Source organism: Zootoca vivipara, chromosome Z (genome assembly GCF_963506605.1).
Source record: "Zootoca vivipara chromosome Z, rZooViv1.1, whole genome shotgun sequence".
NCBI lineage: Eukaryota > Metazoa > Chordata > Lepidosauria > Squamata > Lacertidae > Zootoca > Zootoca vivipara.
The window spans coordinates 1,857,704-1,884,117 of NC_083294.1; the positions used below are offsets into that span (position 1 = coordinate 1,857,704).

General features: G+C 44.8%; 1 protein-coding gene across 11 annotated transcripts in view; it reads left to right on the top strand.

Moving 5' to 3' along the window:
• Window positions 1-26,414, top strand: part of DNM1 (dynamin 1) — a 148,403-nt gene that overhangs the window by 92,333 nt on the left and 29,656 nt on the right. For all 11 annotated transcript variants that reach the window (XR_009557002.1, XR_009557003.1, XR_009557001.1 and 8 more), the window contains exon 14: window positions 2,703-2,816. Coding sequence is in view for 8 of the 11 variants with exons in the window: in XM_060270180.1 (XP_060126163.1) it covers window positions 2,703-2,816 (114 nt within the window). In the remaining 3 variants the exon portion in view is untranslated. The remainder of the gene's footprint in view (window positions 1-2,702; window positions 2,817-26,414) is intronic.

Here is a 26,414-nt window from a genome sequence, read left to right on the forward strand (position 1 = left end):
GATAATGGGAGTTGTAGGCCAAAACATCTGGAGGGCCGCAGTTAAAGAAAGAAAGAAAGAAAGAAAGAAAGAAAGAAAGAATTCAAATACAACCCTCTCCACAAAAAACCCCCCTCTTTATTCAGGGCCTTTAGGAGGACACATGCATACTTGGATGAATTTATTTTATTTAACAAGTAGGGTTTTCTTGGCTTCCAGATTTTTCTTCTAGGTGTTTTCAGAGCAGCTATTCCTTATAATAAGTTTATCCCACCTCCCTATTCCTTTGCAACCTTTCTAAATTTTAATCCAGGTGTGGTAAAAAGTGTGATGGTTCCATTTTATGGAAAAGAAACTGGTTTGCAAAAGAAATTTGGCAATTAAATGTTCAGGATGTCTTTGAGTCTGGGTACTTATACCTCCACTAAAACTTTATTATAAAGTTTTATAACCCATTAAGGGGATGGATACAGTGCCCGGTGTCCAAGAATACAGAATCTTCAAGAATTACAGAAGCTGGCATGTGGTAATTCACATGCACAAATGCAAATTTAGAAATAATTACTATAATTTAAATAGAAACAGGATACCTCTTATCATAGTAGAGAAGACACCAGGTGATTTCTGCACCTGCTCAGTCTGCTGACGAGGTTCTGCTAACTAGCCATTGATATGCAACTTCAAGGCTCAGCTCCCTTTTCATGGTTCCTTTATCTTTAAACCGGACTTGGACTTGACAGCCCTCAGAGAATACTTTCAAATAGAGGACTGTCATCTGCAAAGTAGGATACATGGAACAGCCCAGCCTTATGAACAGCCCAGTGCACACATCATAGTAAACTGCAGTTAATGGTTTATTGTCAATGTGCAGGTGACTTACTCTTCCTCTTCACTTCTTCTCTAGTGCAAGCAGGGACAACAAACCACAAGCCTTTTTGCCCAGGGACTATGATTTGTTTTGCTCAAAGAAACCAAGACCAAACCTTGGCTTTACATCTTGGGGCTATCCTCTGTGCTTTCCTGGAAGTCTGTGCTTTAGAGCTCCATATCTGAGTGCCCTTTTTTTAGAGCTTGCCCCATGAAAAGCCACTCTTTAAAGCTGAATCCAGCAGTTCACAGAAAACCTGAAAGAGCAGCCAGACATGGAGCTTCAAAGCACAGACCTATGCCTGGAAAAGAGCGGACAAACGGTAATTGTGGAGAAGCCCTCGGCTATGTGGCGGGAAACAAGCCACAGCCCTCAGTTGAGACCAAAGGTTAAGTCAGGGACTATGGCTTATTTCCCCCACCTCGTGCTAGGAGAGGATGCGGGGGCCATTGGCATGGTCATGGCAGATCACTAGCTGTAGCTTACCACAACTTGCAGAGTGTTGACGTAGATAAGCATGTTGATAGCGGTGTTGCTATTTCAGAATGAGAGGCAGTAGTTGTGCAATTGTCTTCACAAGAAAGAAAGAAAGAAAGAAAGAGAAAGAAAGAAAATCAGTCAGTTTAGCAGTTGTGTTGGTCTTTGTAGTACTCAGTTTTCCTCGTGGAACACAGATGTTTCATGCTAAAAGATTTTTCAGAATGTAGTTTGCTGCAGGCTGATTGTTTCTTGGTGATAGTGACAATGCATCCCCCAAGTGCAGCACTCTCTCTGTCTGTGTCTCTCTGTCTGTCTCTCACACACAAACACATATTAAATCCAGGATATGAATTCCAGATGCACCTTTGCTTCCAGATACTCACTGGTTGTTTTTTTTAAAATGCTATTAACTCAATTGTTTGTTGATTGCAATCCTCTTTTGTTTTGTTTGATCTACTCAATCTTTGCTACAGAGTGGGGCCTAAACACGGTTGTGTGTACTGCAGATTTTAAAAAACGGTGCCAAAGCAATACAGGTACCTTGCAAAGATATGCTGAACTCTTCAACCTGGCATATGTCAGGGGATGCCAATTTCTGCATCCTTAATTCATATAAAGGAGAGTTGGCATGTGGTCCTGAAACCACATTTGACGATCACTGGAAATGCTGATATAACTCCTGAGATTTTGCTGGATATTGCCAACACATTTCCAAATCTATTTTGGTAGTCATTTGAGGTAGAAATTTCCTTTGACAAAATGAAAACTGAGTTGTGAGTGTGGGGGTTCCCTGCACTTGTACTGAGTAACAGAGTACACAGAGCCCTGTTTACCCCCACCATCAAGAATGGAAAAACTGGGGCTCCCAGATGCCTGTTGTTATTCAGATGTTCCTCTTATTTTATTCTGGAACAGCATAGCCCTGGATTCTGCTCTGTGTAATGCCTTTTTAATACTCACCTTGCAAGCCAATAAGACTTCCCCTTCCAAGTCTTGCTGAATGGTGTGTACCTTCCTAACTTCAGACTTGGACTGCTTGCTATGATTTGTTTTCTGGTGTCTGGCAAAGGCACCAGAGGTTTTGATGCAGCCCTGTAGCTTTCTACCCTAGAGCCTTCCTCATGTGTTCTTGGCAGAGGATATATGAGCTAAGATAAGCAAGTTCTTGCCTACTTGGTCCGGCTCTTTCTCCTGTTTTTTAAGCAGGTCTCAGTTTGCTGGCCTAGGTTCATCCTCCATAGAGGATACCCAAGCAGCTCTTGGACCGGCCCTGCTGTTTGATATGCTGCTATGTTTGTGTGTGTAATGCCATTCTCTTCTTATCCTCTGAGTCAGCTGCTGGCATGCGTAACGATGATATGTTTTTATAACACAGGTGATCCGCAAGGGCTGGCTCACCATCAACAACATTGGCATAATGAAAGGTGGCTCCAAAGAGTATTGGTTCGTCCTGACAGCTGAGAACCTCTCATGGTACAAGGACGATGAGGTAAGGACTCTCTGTTGGTGTTTTCTGTTCCTTCTGAATTGCCATCAAGGGACTTTTATTGTTTAGTTGTACCGTATTTTGTATTTTTTAAAAAATACATTGTATTGTCAGGTGGAGTTGGTTTTTACTGGATATTGTAAGCAGCTTTGTGGAGGAAGTTCATAAAAAAGAGGCGTTACACATTTTAAAATAAAGAATCTTGGCGGCTCATGGATCCACTTTTGGAGTCCACAAAATTCAGCAGCACCATATATTGTTGTAGCTTATCAGACACTTCAGGTCTTACGAACTGAGTTCTCCCCCTTCCATGTCACCCCAAATCAGTCTGTGGGTCGATTGTGATAATCTTGAACTCAGTACTTTGACATTACATGGTGAAGTCAATTTCTGTTTGAATGTACACTGTGGTGAGCTGGTTGTGTGAATTACCATGCCTCTGAACTTCCTCTCTCTAACCTACTTCTGGAAGTGTTGTGAGGAGTTACCAACTTGGAAGTTGTGTTAAAATAGTTATGTGACTTGCTCAGCACGAAGTAAACTGAACTAACCGACTTCAGCACAACAGGAATGAGTTGAAAAGGGAGGTGTCAATCATAGCAGGATAGGTGGAAGAATCCACTGGCACCTAAAATTATTGGGTCTGGCAACTGAATTTTTGAAGAGGGCAGCATTATTTCACTCTCACTAGTGTGCTCACATCTTCATCTCTCCCTTCCTTTAAACTGACTTCTAGACATTCTTGCGGGTAAGTTTTGAAAACATTTTTGCATTATACATATGCTGTTGTTGTTTTTTAAAAGTGTTTATTGTCATTTCTGTATTATTTAAAAAATAGGGTCAAATTCCTAATTGCCCTAGGGGGTGCTTAGCAGGCCCATTTTAAGATTGTCAGAGGTAACCCTCTTCAGAATTCCTTCACTGGTCAAAAAGTTCATTGTGCAATTGGGAAAGCAGGGCCTTCCTTTTCAGAATGTTTTCCCCTTTGAGGTCCAGCTGGTAGCAACTTTTATCTCATTTTGGCACCAGCTTAAAACATATTTATTTACCCAGGCACTTGTGGGGTTCTATTTTTTTCCAGTCCATGGGAGAGAGATGTAGCTCTAGAGCAGCTTTATGATTGTATGCTAACTGTAATATATTTCAGTTGTTTTGTGAATTGTGTTATTTTCACTTGTTTAAGTTTTATGTTATTGCATCCCCTTGGTGGATGATCAGAGGGCTAGATTTTTATTTTTTTATTTTTAATAAGGTAAAATGAAATAAAATACAGATATATTTACACACACATGGGAGGGAGGGAAACGCAGCCACAAGTGGACTATCTAAGGGTTTGAAGTAGCTGGTGCACCTCATGATTTCAAAATGTATAGCGAGTCTTTAGCGAGAGAGAGAGAGAGAAAAGTATTGTTTTGAATGAGCCATAACGGCTGCTTCTACAAGGCAAATTCCCTAGCCACATCCTGTCTAATAAATCAGATTGGAATGTGTAGAAAATAAATCAGACTCTAACAAGGATTTCCTCTGTCCAGCTTATGTTTGAAGGTTTGGGGATTTGAAATCAGACTGAGGGTTCCTTTTACTATAAAGGTTTTGTTTTACTATAAAGGGAACAAAATAGCAGCCCTTCAAATAGGTTACCTCCCTACTTGAATCTCTCATCTGTCAGGATCTGGGCAGCAGAGTTGAGGGCAGCTGAAAGGGTGGTAATGGCAGTTTTAGGGCGAAAAGAAGATAAAGACTGGGAGATATGTTGATGGTTCTATAGTAGGGATGGTGGAGAAACTAGATTTGGTTTGCATTTTAAAGCTCCCTAATCTGCACTTTATGAGAACTAAAAAACAGCCATCCAAGATTTGCACTTTCCCGAACTTCTCCAACCAAGTTACAGGCACAAAAATGTGGGCCTTTAAGAGAGAGTGGCATAAAATGTATGATTATAGAGTTTGTTTGTTTGTTTGTTTGCAGAAAATGGCTTATTCAGCAAGCATGTACAGTTGCAATCAAAATTATTCAACTCCCATTGCAAATCAGGTTTATCATAAAAATTTACAGGGATTCCATTCAAGGGTTTGAATAATAGTGAGACTGGAGAAGCCAAAATAAGTTGCAATTTCAACTGAATTTGGGGGAACCACTAGAAGCACCTGTTGTGTTGAGCTATTTCAATTGCTTTTCTTTGATTTGCTCATTGCAAACAACTGAAAGTCTGAAAATTTCACCTGGTGAAACTGCTGTAGTGATGACAATCGCACCTAGCAGAATTTCCCCTTCTGCCCAAACATTACCGTATGAGCCCTTTTGGAGCCTGGAGCCAGCAGCCCAACAGATTCCCATTCATGAAGAAGGTCACGTGATAGGCACATACTGTAGGTTAGTGACAAACATGTATTGCACACAAAACAATTGCACAGGAAGGTTTTTGGATTCAGTATTGGGAAAGCTCTTCCTAAGTCTAAGGGCTCCTCCTGATGTTGAGTCGAAACACAGTAAATGCCATTGGTCCTAGTTTTTTGAGGAAAGTACACGGTTTAGCGCTCATCTACACCCAGTGCTATTTATCTAGAAAAAAAGCATGAATACCTTCATCATTCTCTTATAAGGGCAATGACACCCACATGGGATGTGCAGAACTGAGTGCCTGTGAGTTCCCCCGAAAAAGACCTGTCTACATCTCCATTTGCCTTGCCACTTTCCCCCAGGGAAACCCAATATTTAGTACAATATTTATCTAAAGCAAAATTGCGGTGTTTACTAGAGCTCGCCACACATTTAGATGGTCTTTAGATGAACACATAATTGAACAGTGTCCTTTTTTAAAATATCTTGGTATCACTTTCCAAGCTACATCTAGCTGGCTTGCCCACTTCAAGGCTGTAACCCTTCTAACACGTAGGACAATCGGTGCTCTGCTCAGCTTTTTTTATACGAGGGTGATCCTGGCACTAAAAGCTTTTGTTGGAAAAGTGATTCCCCAGATGCTATATGGGGTAGAACTCTGGGGATGGAATCAGAAGCTGCTAGAACGGCTTGAAATCTTCCAAAAAAATTATCTCAGAAGAATTCTAGGCCTCCCTCAGGGTACTCCGGCAGCCTTCTTAAGAGTGGAAGTAGGATTACCTTCTGTGTCTGCCAGGGCCCACTTAAGATTTCTGCATTTTTTTCATCAATCTCGCAGATGCCTCAAACACCTTATTGGCTAAACAAGCCTTTGTATCTTCACAACATAATACAACTTGGCATCAAAACCTATTAGATATTGTATCCAGATACAATCTACCCAAGTTCAATACTCTCAAACTGTGGAGCCCTGATAAAGTTCAGGAATGGATCTTTGAAAAAGACGCCTTTTTAGACACCACAAAGATAAAAAATTCTGGGTTTTCCTACTGGTTTCCCCAAGTAAAGGCAGTCAAAATCTGTGCCAACTACCTGGTGGATATCACGGATCCCACCCTTCGGAGAGCTTTCACCATGGCCCGGTTTCAAACATTGCCAACTGCATACCTGACTGGTAGATTTACAAAAATCCCAACAGAACACCGTTTATGCCCTTGCTTCATGAAAATTAAAGAGGATCTTATACATTACCTCCTCTATTGCCCCATTTACTCAGGCTTTAGAGACGCAATGCTGCAAACTATACCCAACTCTATAATCAATCCTGAAGATAGAGTAAAATTTTTGTTAGTTGATGCTAACCCACGAATAACCCATGTGGTAGCGGTCTTTGTGATGAAGGCCATGAAAGCCAGGGAAAGATTTATGGATGATAAAGCAAAGACCCCTTCATCGTCTGTTTAACTCGTTGCTTGTTTTCGTCTCTTTCTGTTTTGTGGGGTGAAGGTTTTGTTGGGATAGTATGTAATGAATTTTAACATTTTTAATTATTGTTGTGTTGATATTTGTGTACAGGCATGGTCCTCAAAATAAACGGTTTTGTTGTTGTTGTATTTAGTACTGAATCAGAATGAACAGCAACTGGGTTTTCTTTGCTCTGATTTGGCACTAAGGACCATGTTTCTATTCATCAGATCTTTTTGTTGCCACAAAGAAAAGAAAAGCTCGAGTCTGGGCAGCTTACAAGAATAAAAGTAAAACGAAATCTTTCTCCCCCACCAATACTATATCAGTCAAAAAGCTTTAAAAACGTGTTATCCAAGTTTTAAGATGAACATCTGCAGGTTTTAAATGTGGATAATAGCAAAGAGTTAAAAGGATGTTGCTAAAACACATTGCAGCACATTAGAGCCTAACAGTGCAACCCTCTGAGAAGTGAATCCTACTGAATTCAGTGTGTTTATTCTTAGGTAAGCAGGTATAGGCTTGCAGCCTAACAGATATATAAATTGTGTATATACCAAAATACATCCCCCCAAAATCTGTTGATCTTTAACATAGTGCACTGCTCTTTCTTCTTTTGCCAAGTAAAAATGCACCTGTTCCCATTGCAGGACCCTCCAAGGAATTGAATAAGATGAGTGCACTGTCTTCACACATGATGGTGTACTTATTCCTGCCCCGTCCCCCAAATCTGTTTAGGTAAATAAAACATCATGTGTGAAATGGCCCCTAGCTACCTTTCCAGTTCTGCCTGATGAAAAGGGAGTAATGGGGAGAGTGGCCTCTCCCTTGTAACTTGAGTACAGTGCTATGTTTCCAGATGTTCCTTATTTCAAACCACATGGATTTATCATAAAGGATAGCTGCATTTCAGACCAACAGTGTACACAGTGGATGGCCCTTATTTCTGGTTAGGCAGCTCCTGAGACAGCACCCCTTCCTTCTGAGATCTCCGCCCATCCATCAGATGGGCAAGCACAAATTAATAGCACTTTGGTTATCAAAGGTGTCCGTATGGCAGTATCAATCACCCACCCCATTGCTGCCGACACAAAGCTTCCAAGACAGCATAGCTCTGTCAAATTGATATGGCCTCGCTGTCCATCCCCCTCAGAGTTAGGCGTGAAGGCAGGAAAGTGTGAGAGACACAAACATTGGGTTTAGATGTCAAATTGGCCTCTGCATCTGGATTCCAGAGGTGTCCAGAATCCCCCAGTTACTCAGAGGTGATGGGAATGACTGCAGTTCAGAAACAAAAGCCATTTTAACTAGTTCCAGCTGCAGGGATTGGGGCTGAGATGTGTGGGGATAGCAGTTCCTTTTAATCCTTGGGTGAGGGCAGCCCCCGGGCTGAATACCAGCTAGGTTTGTATTGTTTCCCTTCTGGATGGATGGCGAGAGGCAGCATTGCCTAATTAAGGCAGCTACCTGCCAGCCACCACCCCTTGAATAAATGCAGGGAGACCCCAGTGCTGAAGGGTCAGGAGCTGAGCAGAAGAAAGGGGCCTTTGTTTCAACCAGAGTGGAAAGGGGAAGGGGGAACATGTTTTCATTTCCGCCCCCCCTGCTCCACTTCAGCACCATATCCCTACACCCACACACCCCTCCTCTTTCAAAGGTTCCACTTCTTGGCCTCTTTGGAGGGAAACATAAGCAGTTTTCACTTGGAAGTCTGGAGCTGAACTCCACTTGGAAGCAAAGCAGTATATTTTAGTAGGAATTCATAGAGAGCCCTGGGATTTATTTATTTTTTGCAGATCATGCCTTTCAGCTTGTTGGCTTTACAATGAAAGGTGCTCCTGGGTGCCAGCTGTCTCCAGTGTTCATGGAGAGTGCCATAACCTCTGGCATTTCACAGGTGAAAACAGAACACATTTGTAACACCTCTGCCTGATCTTATTAGCATGGGCCATTGCCCAAGGACTTGCCACCACCATAACGTCGCTGAAGGCTCCCTACTCAGTCTGCCATTGTAGAGTTAGAAAAGGTTCAGAAAAGGCCAAGCAGAATGATCAAGGGGATGGAGAGACTCCCTTAGGAGGAAAGGGGGCAGCACTTGGGACATTTTAATTTAGAGAAAAGGCGAGGAAGAGCCAACATGATAGAAGTTTGTCGAATTATGCATAGCATGGAAAAAATGGAGAGAGAAAATATTTTATCCACCTCTTGTAAGGGGGAGAACTTGTGGGCATCAAAGAAAGCTGAATGTTGGAAGGTTGAGGACAGGTGTCCTTCACTTAGCACACGATTAAACTATGGAACTCTCTCCTACAGGAAGCAGCGGTAGCCACCAACTTAGATGGCTTTAAAAGAGGACTGGACAAATTTCACGGAGGAGAAGGCTATCAGTGGTCACTAGCCACAATGGCTGTGCTCTGCCTCCACAGTTGAGGCAGGAAGTGCTTCTGAATACGGCTCCTGGATACCCCAGGGGGGTGGGGAGTGTTCTTCTGCTTGGGCTCGGCTTGCAGGTTCCCCACAGGTATCTAGTTGACCACAGTCAATTCTGCTGGACTAGAAGAGCCATTGGCAGTGCTTTTTTTTGGGGGGGGGTACTCAAGGGGGTACCAGCAACTTCCCCCCAGCCTATGTTTAAAGTGTGGCACTTACTGTAACCACTTCATGGTTAGTACCAGCACCATTTTCCTTTTCCTTTTTCTTTTTTAAAAGCACTGACCATTGGCATGATCTAGCTGGGTCTCCTTCCGCTCTTGCTGTGTTCAGTTACTCTTCAATATAGTTGTCTGGGCCCCACCAATTTAAAAGCCAGGGTGATGAATTAGAGAATTACCAGAAAAGGCTGCATGGCCTACAATATGTGATCAACTGTTTGAAATACAGTGGAACCTTGGTTGTCGAATGTAATCCGTTCCAGAAGACTGCTGGACGATCCGGCCCAGTCGCCTCCTCCGCCGCGGAGGGTCCTGGAATCAGCGTGTTTTTACATGAGTAGAATGTGTCCTTTTCTTTAAAATGCATCTTGGGCTTATTTGTGGGGCATAGGAATTCGCCCCCCCCCTGCGAAAAATATGTATAGTCAGGGCCCCCACAAGGTCTGAGGGACAGTGGACTGAAACACCCTGAGATCACTGGGTGTCGGGCAGGATAATAAATGGATAGATAGGTTTTGGTCTGTGTCAATTTCACATGTGTTCATTCATAAAACTGTTTAGTCCTGTCTCTATATTAATCTGTAATTTAAAAAAAAATCTGCAGAAAAATTTAATTCATATATAGATATGTATTTTATCACAATATATATATATTTAATCTTAGTGCATCCATTTCTAAATTCCAAAATAGGATTTTATTTTATTTAAAAATGGATTTTGGTTCTTTTCTTTGAGCTGAGAACAATATTGCAAAATTCGGTCAACTGCAAATTCTGAAATTGTGTCTTGATCTGTACATTAGCCCAGGAGGTATAGATCTAATTTATAGGTTAAATTGCTGCAATGCATTCTATGTGGGGTTGCCTCTGAAGACAGTTCAGAAACTTCAATTGGTGCAGAATTCAGCAGCCAGGTTGCTCGCTGGAGCAAGACAGTTTGAGCATATAACGCTAGTCCTGGCTGCTGATTAGTTTCTAGGCCTATAAAGGCTTAAATGGCTCGGGACCGCAATACCTCAAGGACAGTCTCCACATATGACCCAGATCCTGCAATTATAATCTGAGGCCCTTCTTTGTGTGCCTCCTCTGCGAGAGGTCTGCAGGTTGGCAACATGAGAACGGGCCTTTTCTGCAGTGGCTCCCTGCTAAGAAAGGCATATCCTTAGGTGGCAGTTATAAACACTTCTCTTCTCCCAAGCCTTTGGTTAATTAATCAATCTATGGTCTTTTAAACTATGTGGAGGTGTATACCATAATTATATTGATTGTTATTATGGTATACATTTTTGTGTTTTTATATTGTAAGCCACCCTGTGATCTTCAGAGGAAGGGTGGCATTGAAATAATAATAATAATAATAATAATAATAATAATAATAATAATAATAATAATAATAATATCAGGTTAGTTTGTTTTGGAATCCCCCTCCACCCAATTTAATACCCAGCCTAATGGATATCAAAGGTTCTTCCTTCTTGCTTAAATTCTTGCTTAAATTAACATACTGAGGATTCCATGAATTATCTTTTGAGGGCTATGTGCATTTGTATGTGAGTCCGTGTGCACATACACACAATAGGGGGCTTGAACCCCCTACCACACCCCCTCTTTTGTAAGGTTATGTTGTGCTTTTTTTGTCCCAAGCTCTCTGCGGTGGCTAAACCAAAGTGCTGCTTTATTCTACACGAGAGAAGCAGAGCAAGGTTGGCCATTGAGCCAAACAAGGCACCTCTCCTGCTTGAGAGTAGCCCAGCCTATTCCCACCCCGCTGCAGTGGAGCTGGGCAACCAGACTAGGTGGTGAAAACATCTGGGCCCCATTAGCAAAACCCGGCCTGCAAAAGCTGCCTTGTTCCCCCCCCTCTCCCCCGCCCCACCGCTGAAGGAAAGGGTTGGAATGTAAAAGGGTCTTAAAGGGCCAAAGTCTTAGCATAGATGGGTTTCTTGCCTGCTGTGAAGGGAGTGGCTGATGGTGTGTAATGGGGAAATGGATGGGGTTAGACAGACTTGCCAAGCGGGGGCAGAAAGCTGACTCCTTACACTGCCCTACGTCCAAGAGCCCTTCTTATTTTTGGATTCTCTTGCTATTTTCTTTTCCTTTGTCAGCCTCCCAACGGGCTGGATCCCTGATCTGTAGAGAGCCATAGTGCAGTAGATTCGCTGAAGCAATAGTTTCAGCTAGGAACCGATTGCTTCCAGTGGGTTGACCAGGTGGGGTGCTGTGGAAGTGATCTCACCTGCCCAGTTGTTTCTCTTCATGAGGTGCCCCCAGTATCCAGTGGCGCTGTTTCATAAGGGACTCTTAGACCCATCCTGCCACCAGCAGCACATTGTAAAAGGAGACTGCTTAATGCCAGGACTTTGCATTGTCCTCCAAAGTCCCAGTCCTATGCAGACGAACCTGGGACTAAGTCCAGTCACCACGCGTTATGGTGCTTCGCTCCTCTTTCAAGGCAAATCCATTCCAAATGCTACCAGACTGTTCCCTCTTCCTCAAGGCTTCCTGAAACAATGCAATAAGCTGCTAGTAGAAGACAGGGACTTTGGCAAGAGCTGTATGTGAATTCAGTGGTAGAGATTATTGTGAAAGGGATTGGAAATAAAACTGCCTTTAAACAAACTTATGGGGAGGCCATGTGTAAGGGGCCTGGCACCATGGTTGTAATACTACACACTGTTCTGGTTGCTGTGTCTCAAGCAGGATGCTGTAGAGCAGGAGAAGATGCAGAAAAGGGCAACCAAAAATGGTCATGGGGCCGAAACAACTCACCTGGGAGGAAAGTTTGCAAGATTTGATTTGTGACACAGTGTATGGTGTGGATAAAGTGAAGTTTTTCTCCCTCTCTCACAATACTAGAACTTGGGGCCCAGTGAAAATTTGGCATTTTGCATGGAAAAGTGGGATATGTTTTTTTAAAAAGCATTCCATTCATATAAATTTAACAAATAATGTGTTGTTGTTTTATTTTATACTCCACATTTCCCCAGAGCCAGGACTCAAGGCATGCTTATAAAAAAATTAAACAAACACAGATAAAGCATAGAAAGCTAAAATATAATTGTTAGAAAAACAATTAAACTACAATGGAAATGAAATCATTAAAAAATAAATCTATTAAAATACAGATAGTAAAAATAGAACAACACATTTAAAAGCAGTCAGGTCCCACATTCCTGCCAGAATAAAGCGACCTTTACCTGTTGGCAGAAGGACAGCAAGGGGGGAGTCTGTCTGGCTTCTCCAGGGAGGGAGTTTCCAGAGTCTGGGGGCAGCCACTCTCCCGCATCCCCGCCAAACATAAGTAAATCAATTGGATTGAAAATCGGGACAGCATTCCTTCACACAGCATGTAATTAATTGATAGCTGGTGGTAACGGCCACCAGCTTGCTTTTGGTTTAGGGGCAGTTTACTTCTGAGTGATAGGCAGTGGGTTGCAGCTCTCTAGACGTTGCTGGACTACAGCTCCCATCATCCCTGACCATTGGCCATGATGGGAGGCAAAACCTAACAGCTGGACTCTATCTCAGCTGGAAGGGCTGCCCTCATTATCCTACTGCTCAGAAAATGTGTGTGTTGGTGGGGACAAAACATTTGTAAAGTGTATTTATTTTATGTAGGGGGGGAATTGTATACTGCTTAATGTTTTTTTTTTAAAAAAAGTAGTGCCTGCAAAATAATGCAAAATAATTATCAATAATAAAAACAGGAAAACTTTAAAAGCAGTTCTGCATAACAAAATTATATGTCTGGGCAGGTGTGCTAAAGTAAAAAAGTATTCAACTCGCATCTAAAACAGTACAAGTAGCCCCACATTTATGTGGGGGTCACTTTCCCAGGCACCGATGAAATCACGTACAATTGAAACCCATTGAAAAAGCCTGCAAACACCCCGTTCCGCTCCTGCCCCTGGTCTGCCATTTTAGTGACATTTCAGTGTCATCTTTATGATGTTTCTGGATCACTTCCGGGTTCAGCACAATGTGCGAATACACAGTCATGCACATATTGAACACACGTAAATGGGGAAGCTGCCTGTACATTGATGATAGGCAGAGAGGTTGATGGGCAAAGAAGAACAGGGATATGCTAGCGCTGATTCATCCCAGTAACCTCTCTGACTCAGCTTTTTGCTTGTTATTAATCTTCAGTGTCAGGTGAAAGGTAGAGCTAGTTGCCACTGATTAATCTTCAGTAAAGGTAAAGGGACCCCTGACCATTAGGTCCAGTCGTGACCGACTCTGGGGTTGCGGCGCTCATCTCACTTTACTGGCCGAGGGAGCCGGTGTACAGCTTCCGGGTCATGTGGCCAGCATGACAAAGCCGCTTCTGGCGAACCAGAGCAGCGCACGGAAATGCCATTTACTTTCCGCCGGAGTGGTACCCATTTATCTACTTGCACTTTGACGTGCTTTCGAACTGCTAGGTAGGCAGGAGCTGGGACTGAGCAACGGGAGCTCACCCGTCACAGGGGTTCGAACCACCGACCTTCTGATCAGCAAGCCCTAGGCTCAGTGGTTTAACCCACAGTGCCACCAGCGTCCCGATTAATCTTCCATAGATGTGCACAATTATTTATTTATTTATTTTAAACCCACCACCAACGTTTCCTCTATTCTAAGTTGCCCCACTTAACCAGGGGGCAAACCACATTGAATTAAATGGAACTTACTTCTGAGTGCAAATGGTTGCACCGTTATAGGAATACTATAATAGACAGTCCACTACTTCCAGCACATGGCTAGAAGGGAGTAGGCACTGATCCATCCTCTTTTCTACTCTCTAACCTTTTTTGACTGGTGCTTAAGGCATGTTAATGGGCAGTTGCTAATTCATATTAAATGGGCTTTAGAAGATGATGTGTGAATGACTAAGAAGGGTGGACATTTTACCCTTCTGCATAATAGCATTGAGTTGGCATGCATCTGTGCCTTGGCCTGCCATCACTGAAACCCTCTGAGGTGGGGTGGGGTTAGGCATATTTTTGTAGGGGTCTCTGTTTTGTGACTTTCTCCTGGGGCTTCATTTCTTCAGGAAATGCTGCAGCTGAAGCCAGCCCCTCTGCATTGGAAACTCTTCTCCATCTGCTGGATGTTTGAGGGTCTGGTGTGACTACCAAGCAGTATATGAAAAGCTCTCTGTACATGCCCAAAGCTGCTCTCCCTTTTATTGGTGTTCCATACCAGGCCCTGACTTTGACGCTGAAAACTGACTTAGATGACCCTGTCCCAAATTATACCTTGCCTCCATTGAGTGAAAATCAAAACCACACCGTGTATTTCACTTGGTGCTCCAGTTATTGAAAAACGTGGAATGGATCTTGCCGCCCATCCATTTTTCTTTCAGGTGACAGGATTTAAGCACAGTGAACACAAGCTAATCTAAACTTTCATCGCTCATCATAGACATTCAAAAAGTGTTCTGCACTTTTTACAAGATAAAAGGAAGCCCACCCAGGGGCAGGGATCCAAACATGACAGCTGGCTAAATTAAACCTCTTGTTTATTGCAAGAGCCACTTAAGGGGGGATATACACTCCCCAGCCAGCTTGAAATGCTTTCTCATTTCCTCAGTTTGTCTCCCTTTTGCTTCTTGAGCTTCATCATCAGTCATTAAGACAGAAGTAACTCCAGAGAGCTTAGTGGCTGAACTGAATTTTATCACAGTTTCCTTCCCTGCTTTCAATTTCTGCCTTGAAAACTCATCCCAGATAAGAGGTAAAAAGGGCAGGAAACTGCTGTGGCTCCTCAAGGGTCTGAATTACTTCTTGTGGAATGGTCTCAGAGAAGCACCAGCCTCTTTCCCCAGATGCCAGGGTTTCTTCAGGCATCCGATGAAAGAGCCTGATGTCTGGGAAAGCCCACACCATGGAAACCCAGTGCCTCTGAGGTACTAGAGCACACTTTTGTTTTCTGACTCTCAGCCCCTTGCAGATAACATGGCAGCAATTCATATTGGTTGGCACTTGTTCACTTTCCCTGCATCTTATTTCCTTTTAAATCTTTCCCCATCGCCCGCGATTCTTTCTCCTTCCCTCTTTGGGTCCGTTCACACTTCCATTTGTCCCATCCTCTATAGGCGTGGGTCTGAAACGCTTTTCGTTTGCCCTGCTGCTTTTGCAGGTAAAACCCACTGTTTAATGCTGAATTGTAGCATATGTAAATTGGGCTTCCTGCAGATTGACGTTCAGCACCAAAGAGTGGATTTTCCTGGGGAAAGCGGCAGGGCAAACAAAAAGCCTACTGGAACCATGCCTAGAAAGCATGGGGCAAGCAGAATAAAATGTGGACCAAATGGAAGTGTGGATAAGCCCTTTTCTTCCACATTTGTCCTGAAGTTGCAGAAAGGTGCCAGAGTAAACAATGAAACAATATTAGAGAGCTCTGAGAATCCTTCGGATGCTTTTAAAAAATGAGCAGCATTTTTGCCGGCTTTCAGCTTCCCATCCTAGCAAGCACACAGAAGAGTTCTTAACTAACTGAGGGGTTGTGTGCAATGAACAAATCAAACAAAAGCAACTGAAATAGCTCAACGCAAGTGCTTTCAGCTGAAGATGCAACTTATACTGATTTCTCCAGTCTCACCATTATTCAAACCCTTAATAGCAAGCATCTCTAGTACTTAGTAGACAGCTAACACTGCTTCACTGTGACCCCCTAAAACTTGCATCGCAAACCTGCGCAAGCCAAATATCTCCTGCCATCTCACTTTCTCTGGTCTGCATCTCCCACTGCAAACCCAAGAAGAGAGCACTCTGCCTGTCTGCAAGGGGAGGGAGGCAGGACGTGGAAGGGAGCAAGACAGCTAAGAAAAGGTGAAGTTCAGAGATGAAAACTGGGATGGGGAGAGAAACCAGGCAGGATTTTCCTTTGGCCAGGCAAGCACCTCTTTCCCTGCACAGTGCCAGCAGCATACGGGGTATATCCCAGCACAGCCTAACCAATGTGCAGACTACTGTACAATCTTGTAGTCCTGAACAGGTAGTCCGAACACTGGGCAGACGGAGTGGAGCCTCTGAGTCCAAAAAGCCGGCAAGCAGGTGATGCACTTAGTTCTTTCCCGGGCTCCTGCCTCCGGGCTGACTGTTTGCAGGGGAGAAAAAGTAAGAGAGACAGAGAGAGGGAGGAAGCAGGCAATGGGGAGCCCAAGTCCTGTCAGAAAAGGCAGCTTACTTTACCAGCTGCCAGGGAAGAAACATCGGCGCCAGCTTCGGTGATCCCCGCATCCTCAGAATCCTGCCCCTTTCTTCTCCAAGCTTCTTCATATGGAAAACCACCCAGATCCCTTCGGCCATATCACAGGTTCCTTAGGGGGAGGGAAAATAGAAACAAAATTAAATAAACGAAGAAAGCAAACAGTTGTCACCAACTGAAAAATTGTCTCTTGGAAGATGCAGCCGTGTGCTGGAGGTGGAGGAGTTACGGGTCCTCAGCTCCTTTTAGGGACCCCCCCGCATCTGGTCAGCTCTTGGCAGAAGATCACTTGGGCCCGAAGTATCTACACAATGCTTCCGTGAAACGCTTTGTTGGTATTTGTGGTTGCTGCTTCTGTTGTTGCCCCAAAGGAACTCCAACTCTGCTTTGGCATCCAGAGCAAATGCCCGGGGAGTGCGGCATTTGTGACCAGGTCCGCCACAAGGCTTCTTTGCCCCACGTTGGCCACTTGCCTTTGCAGTTAGCCTCTGGCTACCAGGAGAGTGATCTGGCTCCCTCCCACACACCTCCTTTGTGGCCTCCAATCCCCACCCAGCATCTGGCACTCATTGTGGCTCCGTCATTCTGGTCTTTGCGCCTCCCTTCCTTCTCCTGCTTCCCTCCTGCACTTCTGCCTCAATTGACGTGGCAGTGCAAAACTAACTAGGCTTGAAGGAGGAGCTTGCCAGCTGCTGGGAAGGTCAAAGTTCGACAGGAACTGAGCTGCCTGGTGGATAAGGTTGCGAGGGAGGGGAAAAGAAGGCTCCATACCTTGGATGGAAACTCAAGGAATGTTGTCTTCCCTCTGGTGCGCGGCTCCCGTGTAGCGATTCCAGATGTTCCAAGGGCCATGTGCTCTATTTCCTCTCAGTTGCTGCAGGGATAAAGGCCGCTTTATGCACAATATGCAAACCCACCAGCACACACAAGATGGGGGTGGGGGCAGAAAAAGGGGAGATTTGGAATCCATGGTTTAGCAGGGATGAAGCAAAACTAGCAACCGATCTGGAGGACCCAGGTCACTCCCCTTGCTTTTCGGAGGCCCGCCATGACCATTCTTGCATTATACTCACGTTCCTTGACTTCTGGAGTGTGGAATGCAAGGCATTTGGCGCAGTTACACAAGTATGATCTGTTCAGGGGAAGTGAGCAACAAAGATCATTTGCAGAGCTGGGTCATCTGCTCAAGAGTACTGTATATAAACTTTCCCCATTCAGATCCTACAAGGCAGCTTTCTCCAATCTGCTGCCCTCCATATGTTTTGGCTGGGGCTGATGGGAATCAGTGTGTCGTCGTCCCCCCCCCCTGAAAAATAGGTGCCAGTACACACCATGAAGTTATTACAGTAAGTGCCACACTTTTAACAACAGCAAAAATAGAAGTGCCGGTACAGCATACCCTTGAATAGCCCCTGATGGGAGTTACAGCCCAAAACATCTGGAGGGCAGCAGGCTGCGGAAGGCTTCCTTTTAGGGCAGTGCTTCTCAAACTTGGGTCCCCCGCTGTTGTTGGACTACAACTCTCATCATCCCTGACCACTGCTGCAGCTAACTAGGGGCGATGGGAGGCAGAGTCCAACAACAGCTGGAGACCCAAGGTTGAGAAACACTGCTTTGAAAAGAGCATCATTGGCTTGTAATGGGAATCAGACATCAGCCTGCATACCTGCCCTTGCTGTCTCACTTGCATCAACCGTCCAGCTCAGGTGCTAGTCAGTCACAGTCTCTCTCTCTTTCTTCTCCCTCTTGTTCCTTGAAACAAGCAGAAGTTCCAGCAAGGGGCTGAACTGCAGTCGCATAAAAATAGGTGAAAGGCAAAATAGTAGAGTTGGCCATGCATGTGCCCGGGTTGGAGCAGGCATTTGAGCCTCTGCCTTAAGTTGCATCAACCAATTTAGGACACCCTTTGGTCTTTTACAGGAAGGCAGTTGTGAAAGGCATATTGCAAACCTGAGCTCTCAAGCCAGTCTAAGGCAGTGGTGGAGAGGCTTCAGTCCAGTTAAGGCTGTTGGACTCCAACTGCCATCAGCTCCAGCCAGCCTGGCCAATGACCAGGGGTGATGTAGTTGTAGTTCAGAACAGGAGCATCCTTGGCTGCCTTATCAACACAGATCTGTTGTCTATCCAACTTGGCATTGTCTACACTGGCCGGCAGCAGCTAGCTCTCCAGCATTTCAGGCAAGAGTCTTTCCCAGCCCTAAATGGAAGTTCTAGAGGTTGAATGCAATGCAAAATGGATGTTCCACCACTGAGCTAGGGGTCCTTCCATCACTTGGGGGGCCACTGGTACCACCCCTTGCTCTAAGGCGTGAAGCATCTTTGTCACGTGAACAACAGGAACATACAGAGAGGCAGGGAAATCCATCCACTTTCATTTTGCTCCAAAGCTGAATATGCCAGCATCCAAGCGGTGGGTGTGGGGAGGGTGTGAACTTTTTATTATTATCATTGTTGTTATCTTTATTTCACAACCCCCCATAAAGGATGCTGGAGGGAGGGAGGCACACAGAGAGAGGGGGGGGAACCACACAAATCTCACCTCCCCCACCCTCCCTTATTCTACTGTATAAAAAAAATACTTCAGTAGCACCTTAAAGACTAACTAAATTTTTATTTTGGTTTGAGCTTTCGTGTGCATGCACACAAGTGTGTATCTGAAGAAGTGTGCATGCACACGAAAGCTCATACCAAAATAAAAACTTAGTTGGTCTTTAAGGTGCTACTGAAGGATTTTTTTTTTATTTTGCTTCGACTCAGACCAACACGGCTACCTACCTGTAACTTATTCTACTGAGTTTCCAACTTTGTCAACAGTTGTAGGCAAAGCTAAGGGTATGGTATTCTTTCTATATCAAATAAATAAATAAAATAAATAAAGTGGATCTATTTCTCAGGATAAATCATCTTGAGGTGTGTGTGTGAGAGAGAGAGGATGTGTCTTGCTTTTCTCAACAGACTTCTTGAGGGATTTTTGATAGGCAAAGTTTTGTTTGGCAAGGGTAAGGTAGTGATGGGGAAGATATCAGTGGTGGAATTATTGGGAGGAGGTAGACAGAGATGTCTTGGCCCCCTGATGTTTTGGGCTGGTCATCTTAGCTACTGTTTTCCAAAGGCTATAGGAATTGGTGGTGTGTATGCCATGATTTGGCTAAAGGTATCTGGATTCAGAGGTGGAGCTTATGGCTTTGATTAGAAAATTCCCTGCTTCTCCAGTACTTCAAGCACTGGGTAGCACCTAGTTCTGCCCGTATTTGCAAGTGAACATGATTAGAAGCAGGGTGGTGGCTCACCTTGAAGCTTGAGTGAATTAGACTTACATTTCTAGAGTTCAAAGGCTTTATTCATGCCGTAATTATTTACTGAATGAGTGGAGATGAGAGAGAGAAAATAGCAGATGTCTAGAGAGAACAAACAAAATGGCTCAGCTTTTAGGGGTACAAATTCAGGAACAGAGCATATGCTCCCTATATTCCACAAATTAAAATAGGGCAGGTGTGTGTTTATGCTGTCACTATATTTATCTATTACCGGTAGTTTTTAATGAAAATATTTATCTACCACTGTACCATATAAATATATCACAGTTGTTTAAGACAACATAAAAACAAATCTGTATGGTAAAATCATAAAGAGTTAAACACAAAAGCAAAAAACAAACACCAATAGACCATTGCTGGGGGTTACTCTTAATTCCCTGCAGAGGCCTGGCAGAATAGAAAAGTTTTCAGCAGGCATTTGAAAGGTTGGCACAGAAGGCGCTTGCTGGATAAACACACACACACACTCTCTCTCTCTCCTCCCCGCTTGCAGGTAGAGGGTTGTATGCCAGGGCTTGCAAACATGGTCGCCTCTGAATGTTGCCAGACTCCAACTCCCATCAGCACAAAACAAGTGGCCAGAAACAATGGGAATTGTAGTCTAACAGTATGGGGAGCAGTGTAATGCATGTGTGCACTAGAGTACATTAGACACACCTACCCTTTCATCCAGAGATTCTATTTCTGGAGACAGAGGGTGTGACATGGGGGCCTGGACCCTGCACAATGAGCACAGTAGCATTATAGGACATGTTGAGTTTTCAACTTTAAAATTCCCCAAATGCGGGGTGCTAAAAATTTGTAACACAACTTGGGAATTCAATTGGTTAAATTAATATAATTTAGTTTTGCTTGGTAAATAGAATGTGTGTAAAAGTGCACTGGTATCATTTAAAATGATTGCTAGGTACTTGCATTTATACATTGTTGTTGTTTAGCATTACCTGATATTTTCAGCAGATTTGAATTTCTCACATCCAAAAGCATATTTTTTTGCAAGAAATTTGCAAAATGAAGTTTTTAAACCCCCACCCCCCGCCCTAAATGGCATGCCTTGCTGTAGCAACTCACCATGGTGACATTTTGACGAGGGACAAAAATCAGATGGTGATTTATTAGGGTGGGACAAGTTACACAAATAAGGACAGCTGGAGTGTGTGGGAGAGGATGAGAATATAACTCCCGCCTATCCATACCTATTAAACAGGCACAGATAGAAGATGGCCTGTGTCTCCTCCCCCCCCGCCCCAAATCCCTGGGTGCCTTGTAGATCCCTGAAGAGAGTACCTCTGAGTTACAACCAGAGTCTGCTTTCTCTCACCACTGAGTCACCCTTGCACGTGGATGGGATTGGTGTGTGGGTGAGTGAGTGAGAGGAAGTGGGGAGGGGGATAACATGATAGGTGCCCCCCACCTCTGTTTTATACCTCTATTAAAACACTGAACTCATGTTACCACCTCCCTTTGCTCCAAGTCACATGGGGGGGGGAGACTACCCGCCAGTCATCTGAGCCTGCATTAACTCTGAAGCTGCTTCTCTGGAAGAACCCCTTTCCAGCCTCAGGCTCAAGGAGAGGTGCTTGAGAATGAGAGATGGAGGCTGCAGATGTCTTGGTCCTGAGCCCAAACCTGCATCTCTCCCCCCCCCCTAACTCCAAGGCAGGCAGGCACCTACTCCTCCCGCCAGTCAACCCCCTCCCGCCTGCCCCGTCCTACTCCTTTGGCTGGGATGTTTCTGGGCCGTTTCAGCCACTGCACACACACACACACACACACACACACACACACACACACACATACCCACAGCTTGATTGCTAACACATGGGCTGGAGGCTCCCATCCAACACTTTGAAGGTCTCGGCCCTCGGCAGCTCGTTACACATTTTCCTGTCTCTATATTCAGGAAATGAAGTCAGAGCATTGATATAAAACAGGCTGGGCTGAAAGGGGAGAAGATGGAAAGACTTGAGAGGCCGAGGCCAGGAATTTAGAGTGGGGGGCCGATGGCACAGCATATCATGTGTGCAAGAGAAGGGCCATGATACCTGGGCAGTCCAAGAAGGTCTCTTGCATCGCACTGCAAGTCCTACTGGCAGTTCTGTTACATCCAGTACTTTGAATCCTAGGGTAGTTTGCTTGTTGCTTGCCTGGGTTATTGCATCCAGGACTGCTGCAAAAGTTTGAGCTTGCTTCACTGGTGTTTCCTAACTGAGCCACATAACTGGCAAGGGGCAAGGTGTGTTTTCCAAGAGCTGAGCTGCTAGTTCAGAGCAGAATTCCTCCGAAGAGCTCAGCAGCTTGCGGGGGGGGGGGGGAATACTGTGGGAGGTCAGTTGCAAGTCAACACCAGAACATGCAGAGCAGCTGTAGGAACATATAGCCTACAGGACTGCATCCTACATTAGGAAATTCCTACATGACCTTATAATCTTGATCTTCTACCATGTATGCATGTAACAACAACATACATAATATAATTGGATGTGATTATCACTGCAACTACGGTAGAAGCATGCATGTGTCACGCCAAAGTTTGGGAAGGGACTGTGTCATAGCCAAACAATGATCAGCAAGAATCATGCGGTTCTTGTTGGGCTCCAGATGACAAGCTTGAATGTTCCCCAGGATAAACAGCAACAGGCACTTAGAAACCAGTGTAGAGTACCAGGAAGAAGCCTAGCCTAGATTATTTATCCCTGACAAGCTATGTTTCTATGGGCAAGGAATATTAAATGTAGAAGGACTCTCAGATAAGAAATCCATTGCTGGCTGTCCACTGTTGTACATCTTAGCAAGAGCTGCACTGTATGATTTCCCTGCAGCAAATAGCTAGGTTGTGAAGCAGCCCTTGATGTTCTTGCATTTAGCACATATTAGCAGTGAAAACTGAATGAATGTTAGTGTTGAAGTACCTCATCCAGGGACCCAGGTGGCGCTGTGGGTTAAACCACAGAGCCTAGGGCTTGCTGATCAGAAGTTCAGCGGTTCGAATCCCCGCGACAGGGTGAGCTTCCATTGCTCAGTCCCAGCTCCTGCCAACCTAGCAGTTCGAAAGCACGTCAAAGCGCAAGTAGATAAATAGGTACCACTCCAGCGGGAAGGTAAACGGCGTTTCCGTGTGCTGCTCTGGTTCACCAGAAGCGGCTTTGTCATGCTGGCCACATGACCCGGAAGCTGACAAACGCCAGCTCCCTTGGCCTATAGAGCGAGATGAGCGCCGCAACCCCAGAGTCAGACACAACTGGACCTGATGGTCAGGGGCCCCTTTACCTTTACCTTTACCTTTACCTCATCCAGAAGAACAGGAAAGCAAATTATTGTAGTTGTGTTCCTCCTCCCAGTGACATCCTTCTGGTGGTGAGATACCATATCCTATGGCTTCAGGATTAGGAATAGGTAGAAATTATTGAGCAGTAACGGCAAGCAACAGCAAAGGATTGCGGGGCAATGGACTGTGAGCCAGGGTGTTACCCAGTGGCTTTCTCCCCATGGCAGCAACATAAGAACCTAAGAAGAAGCTGCTGGATCAGGCTGATGGTCCATCTATGCTGGCCTCTTGTTCTCACAGATTTCTGTGGGACCTGAACATGTGCACTCCACACACACACACACACACACACACACACACACCGTGATTTCCAGCAACTGGTATTCATAGGCACTGCAGCCTATAATCATCAGATGGAAAAGGCCTCTAAGGTGCCAATGAATATCCTTGTGAGTTTGCTGCAAGGACATGATGACACTAGAACAACTGATCCAGGAAGGCTATCACTGTTCGCCCACTTCAGCTCACAGAATTTTCCACCCCAACATGTGGCGATGTACAGTGTCTTTGGCAGCATTAAAAGGGGGATTATACACCTTGAGGGTTCTACCTGTGGTTGTTAGCTTAAAAGTCAGTGCTAGAGCACATGCTTTGCATTAGAAAGACAGCAGTTGCTTTCCCTGGCATCTGTAGGTAGGGCTTTAGGTAGGACTGGGGGAAATCCTTGTCAGAAGGTCCTGGGGAGCCACTGACCCATGTCATAAGCACCAGCTCCTGGGGGCCAGTGCACTCCCCCCCCATAGTTTTTTTTAGGGGAATGGAACCAGTAATTTGATTTGTCTTTCTGAATACCAGTAACCTGGCAATGCAGGTAAACAGTGGGTGGACCTTCTGCCTTCATATCTTGCATGTGGGATTCCCAAAACCATCTGGTGGTCACTGTTGAAATCGGGGGTTGGACTAATTGGACCTTGGTTTGATGCAGCAGAGCTCTCAGGAACGGAGGTGCTGTAGCAACATAACAGGAGCCTGCTGAATCAGGCCAAGGGCACTTCTAATCCAGTATCCTGTTCTCACAATGGCCAGCCAGATACTTGTGGGAAACCAGCAAGCAGGACCTGAACACAAGACCTCACTGGGTCAAGTTTTAGCCTGACTTAAAGCTCACAGTTGTTGCGTTGCAATTTTTAAAAAACAAACAAACAACAAAGCACTTTTTCATGCTGGGAAAAGCAAAGGAAATGACTGGTAATATGACCTTGACCTGAATGTAATTCATAGATTTGAAAGGGGCTACCCATTTCCATGCCTCTGAAACACTGAACGGGATCGTGGAATAAAATGCATTTCCAGAACTATGGTTCCTTGCGGGCACCATGCTTCATTTTATAATCTTCTATGACATCGCCTGTTGCTTGCCTTTTCTCTAAATGAAAACATACCAGATGCTGCAACCTTCCCTCCTACTTTCATGAGTGTGTCTAATGATTCCCTTTTTAAAAAGCAAGTGTGGGTGGAAGGGAGAATAGCAAGGCTGTCTCTGCACTTTCACCCTATGCAGGTCCAATATTGAGAGGAGGTCTGTGGACATAACAGGTTTCTCACCCCTGGGCCAATGAGTGATTTCTGCTCACTTTTTAAAATCTCCTGTGGCTGCCGCTTAAGTGTTTGTGAGACACACCGTCTGTTCTTTTCAAACAGCAGGGAGAAAACCCAGAAAGCTGTTGCCCAGCAAGCCTGTTTGGTACAGTATAGTCAAGACTGTAGCCAGGATTCAAACACCAATGCACACACCATCCCCTTCTTGTTAGATTTTGGTGCCTGAGAATTGCCAGCCAGCCTGCCTTTTCCATTTTCTTTCTTGCTATAAGAGATCATGTTGCTTCAGTTTTCCAATCAAGCAGCCTCAGTTGAACGCAGGAGAGGCTTCTGTGCCGACGGAAGCGTTTGTCCCTCTTCCTGGCTTAATGGTTCCCCCTGTAGGTCATTTTAATATACCAGTATTTTCTACTGATTTGCAACGCAGTCACAGAAAGATGCGTTTAGGGCAGGCACCCCCAAACTGCGGCCCTCCAGATGTTTTGGCCTACAACTCCCATGATCCTTAGCTGACAGGACCAGTGGTTGGGGAAGATGGGAATTGTAGTCCAAAACATCTGGAGGGCTGAAGTTTGGGGGTGCCTGGTTTAGGGGTTTAGACTGGGTGAGCTGCTTATCGACCAGCCTGGTAACACTAGAGCAACATAACACTCTCTCACTGGGCACCTGATGTAGCTGAAGGTTGGAGTATTCAGGACAGATGGAAGAAAGTCTTCTACTCAGAACACGTAGCGGTTCTAGAAAAATCATTTGTTGTTAGCTGCCCAGGAGTCCTTGGGGATGAAACGTAGGAAATAAACAAATAAATAGCTGAACTTGGGTGGGTTTAAAAGAGGATTGGACAAATTCATGGAGGATGAAGCTCTCAGTAGCTACTAGCAATCCCCATGATGGCTGTGCTCTGTGCCCGTGATCAGCAGGGGCATCCCAGGACATTCTGCCACTGAAGGTAAAATGTCCCACATCGACCTCTGCAGATCTGGGCCTCCTTCCTGCCCCTACCATTGGCGCCGCCACCACTAAACCTGCACCCACTTCTGCCACAATGCAGCAGTGAGGGCAAGCGCGCTGTGGCAGCAGGAGCACATCTGCTGCCCAAGACAAATTGCCTCGGCCTTCTTCATGGACTCTCCAGCCTTGGTGGTTGAAGACAGCAATGCTTCTGAATTGCAGTTGCTGGAAAAATCAGTGGGGAGGGGGCTCTTGTGCTCAGGTCCTGCTTGCAGGCTTCCCAGAGACATCTTGGCGGCCACTGTGCACAGAGTTTTATGTGGGGGCTGTGCAATGCCCCGTCCTTATTGAACATTTGTTCAGGTTTGTTGGGGAGGTTATGTCTTCCAATCAATTGATCTTTATCCCACACTTGTATTTCCCCACCATTCTCCTAATTGTGAATAGGACTTTCCCTTTTCTCTGTGCAGAACTTCTTCTTTTTTTACAGAATTGAGGCTTGATAATATGCCCTCTGCCCTTCTGGGTAGCCACTTTAAGAAATCACCTTTGGAACAGCATTCCTGTGTGTTTTGGAAAATAAAGGACGTTGTTCACTACATTACCTGGTGTCCTCTGTTTAAAGATTCTTGTGGGAAAATATCTGAGTTTATCCACAGGGACAATTTTATTACATCAAGTGAGATTGTGTGCTTTTTGCTATTGGACAAGGAAAATCACATTACCTTGCATGCTTCTGGAAATTAAGAGCCAATTTTGTGGCTCAACTCTGCATATCTTTCTTCTTCTCTCTGTTATGACATAGCTAAACAAATATGATG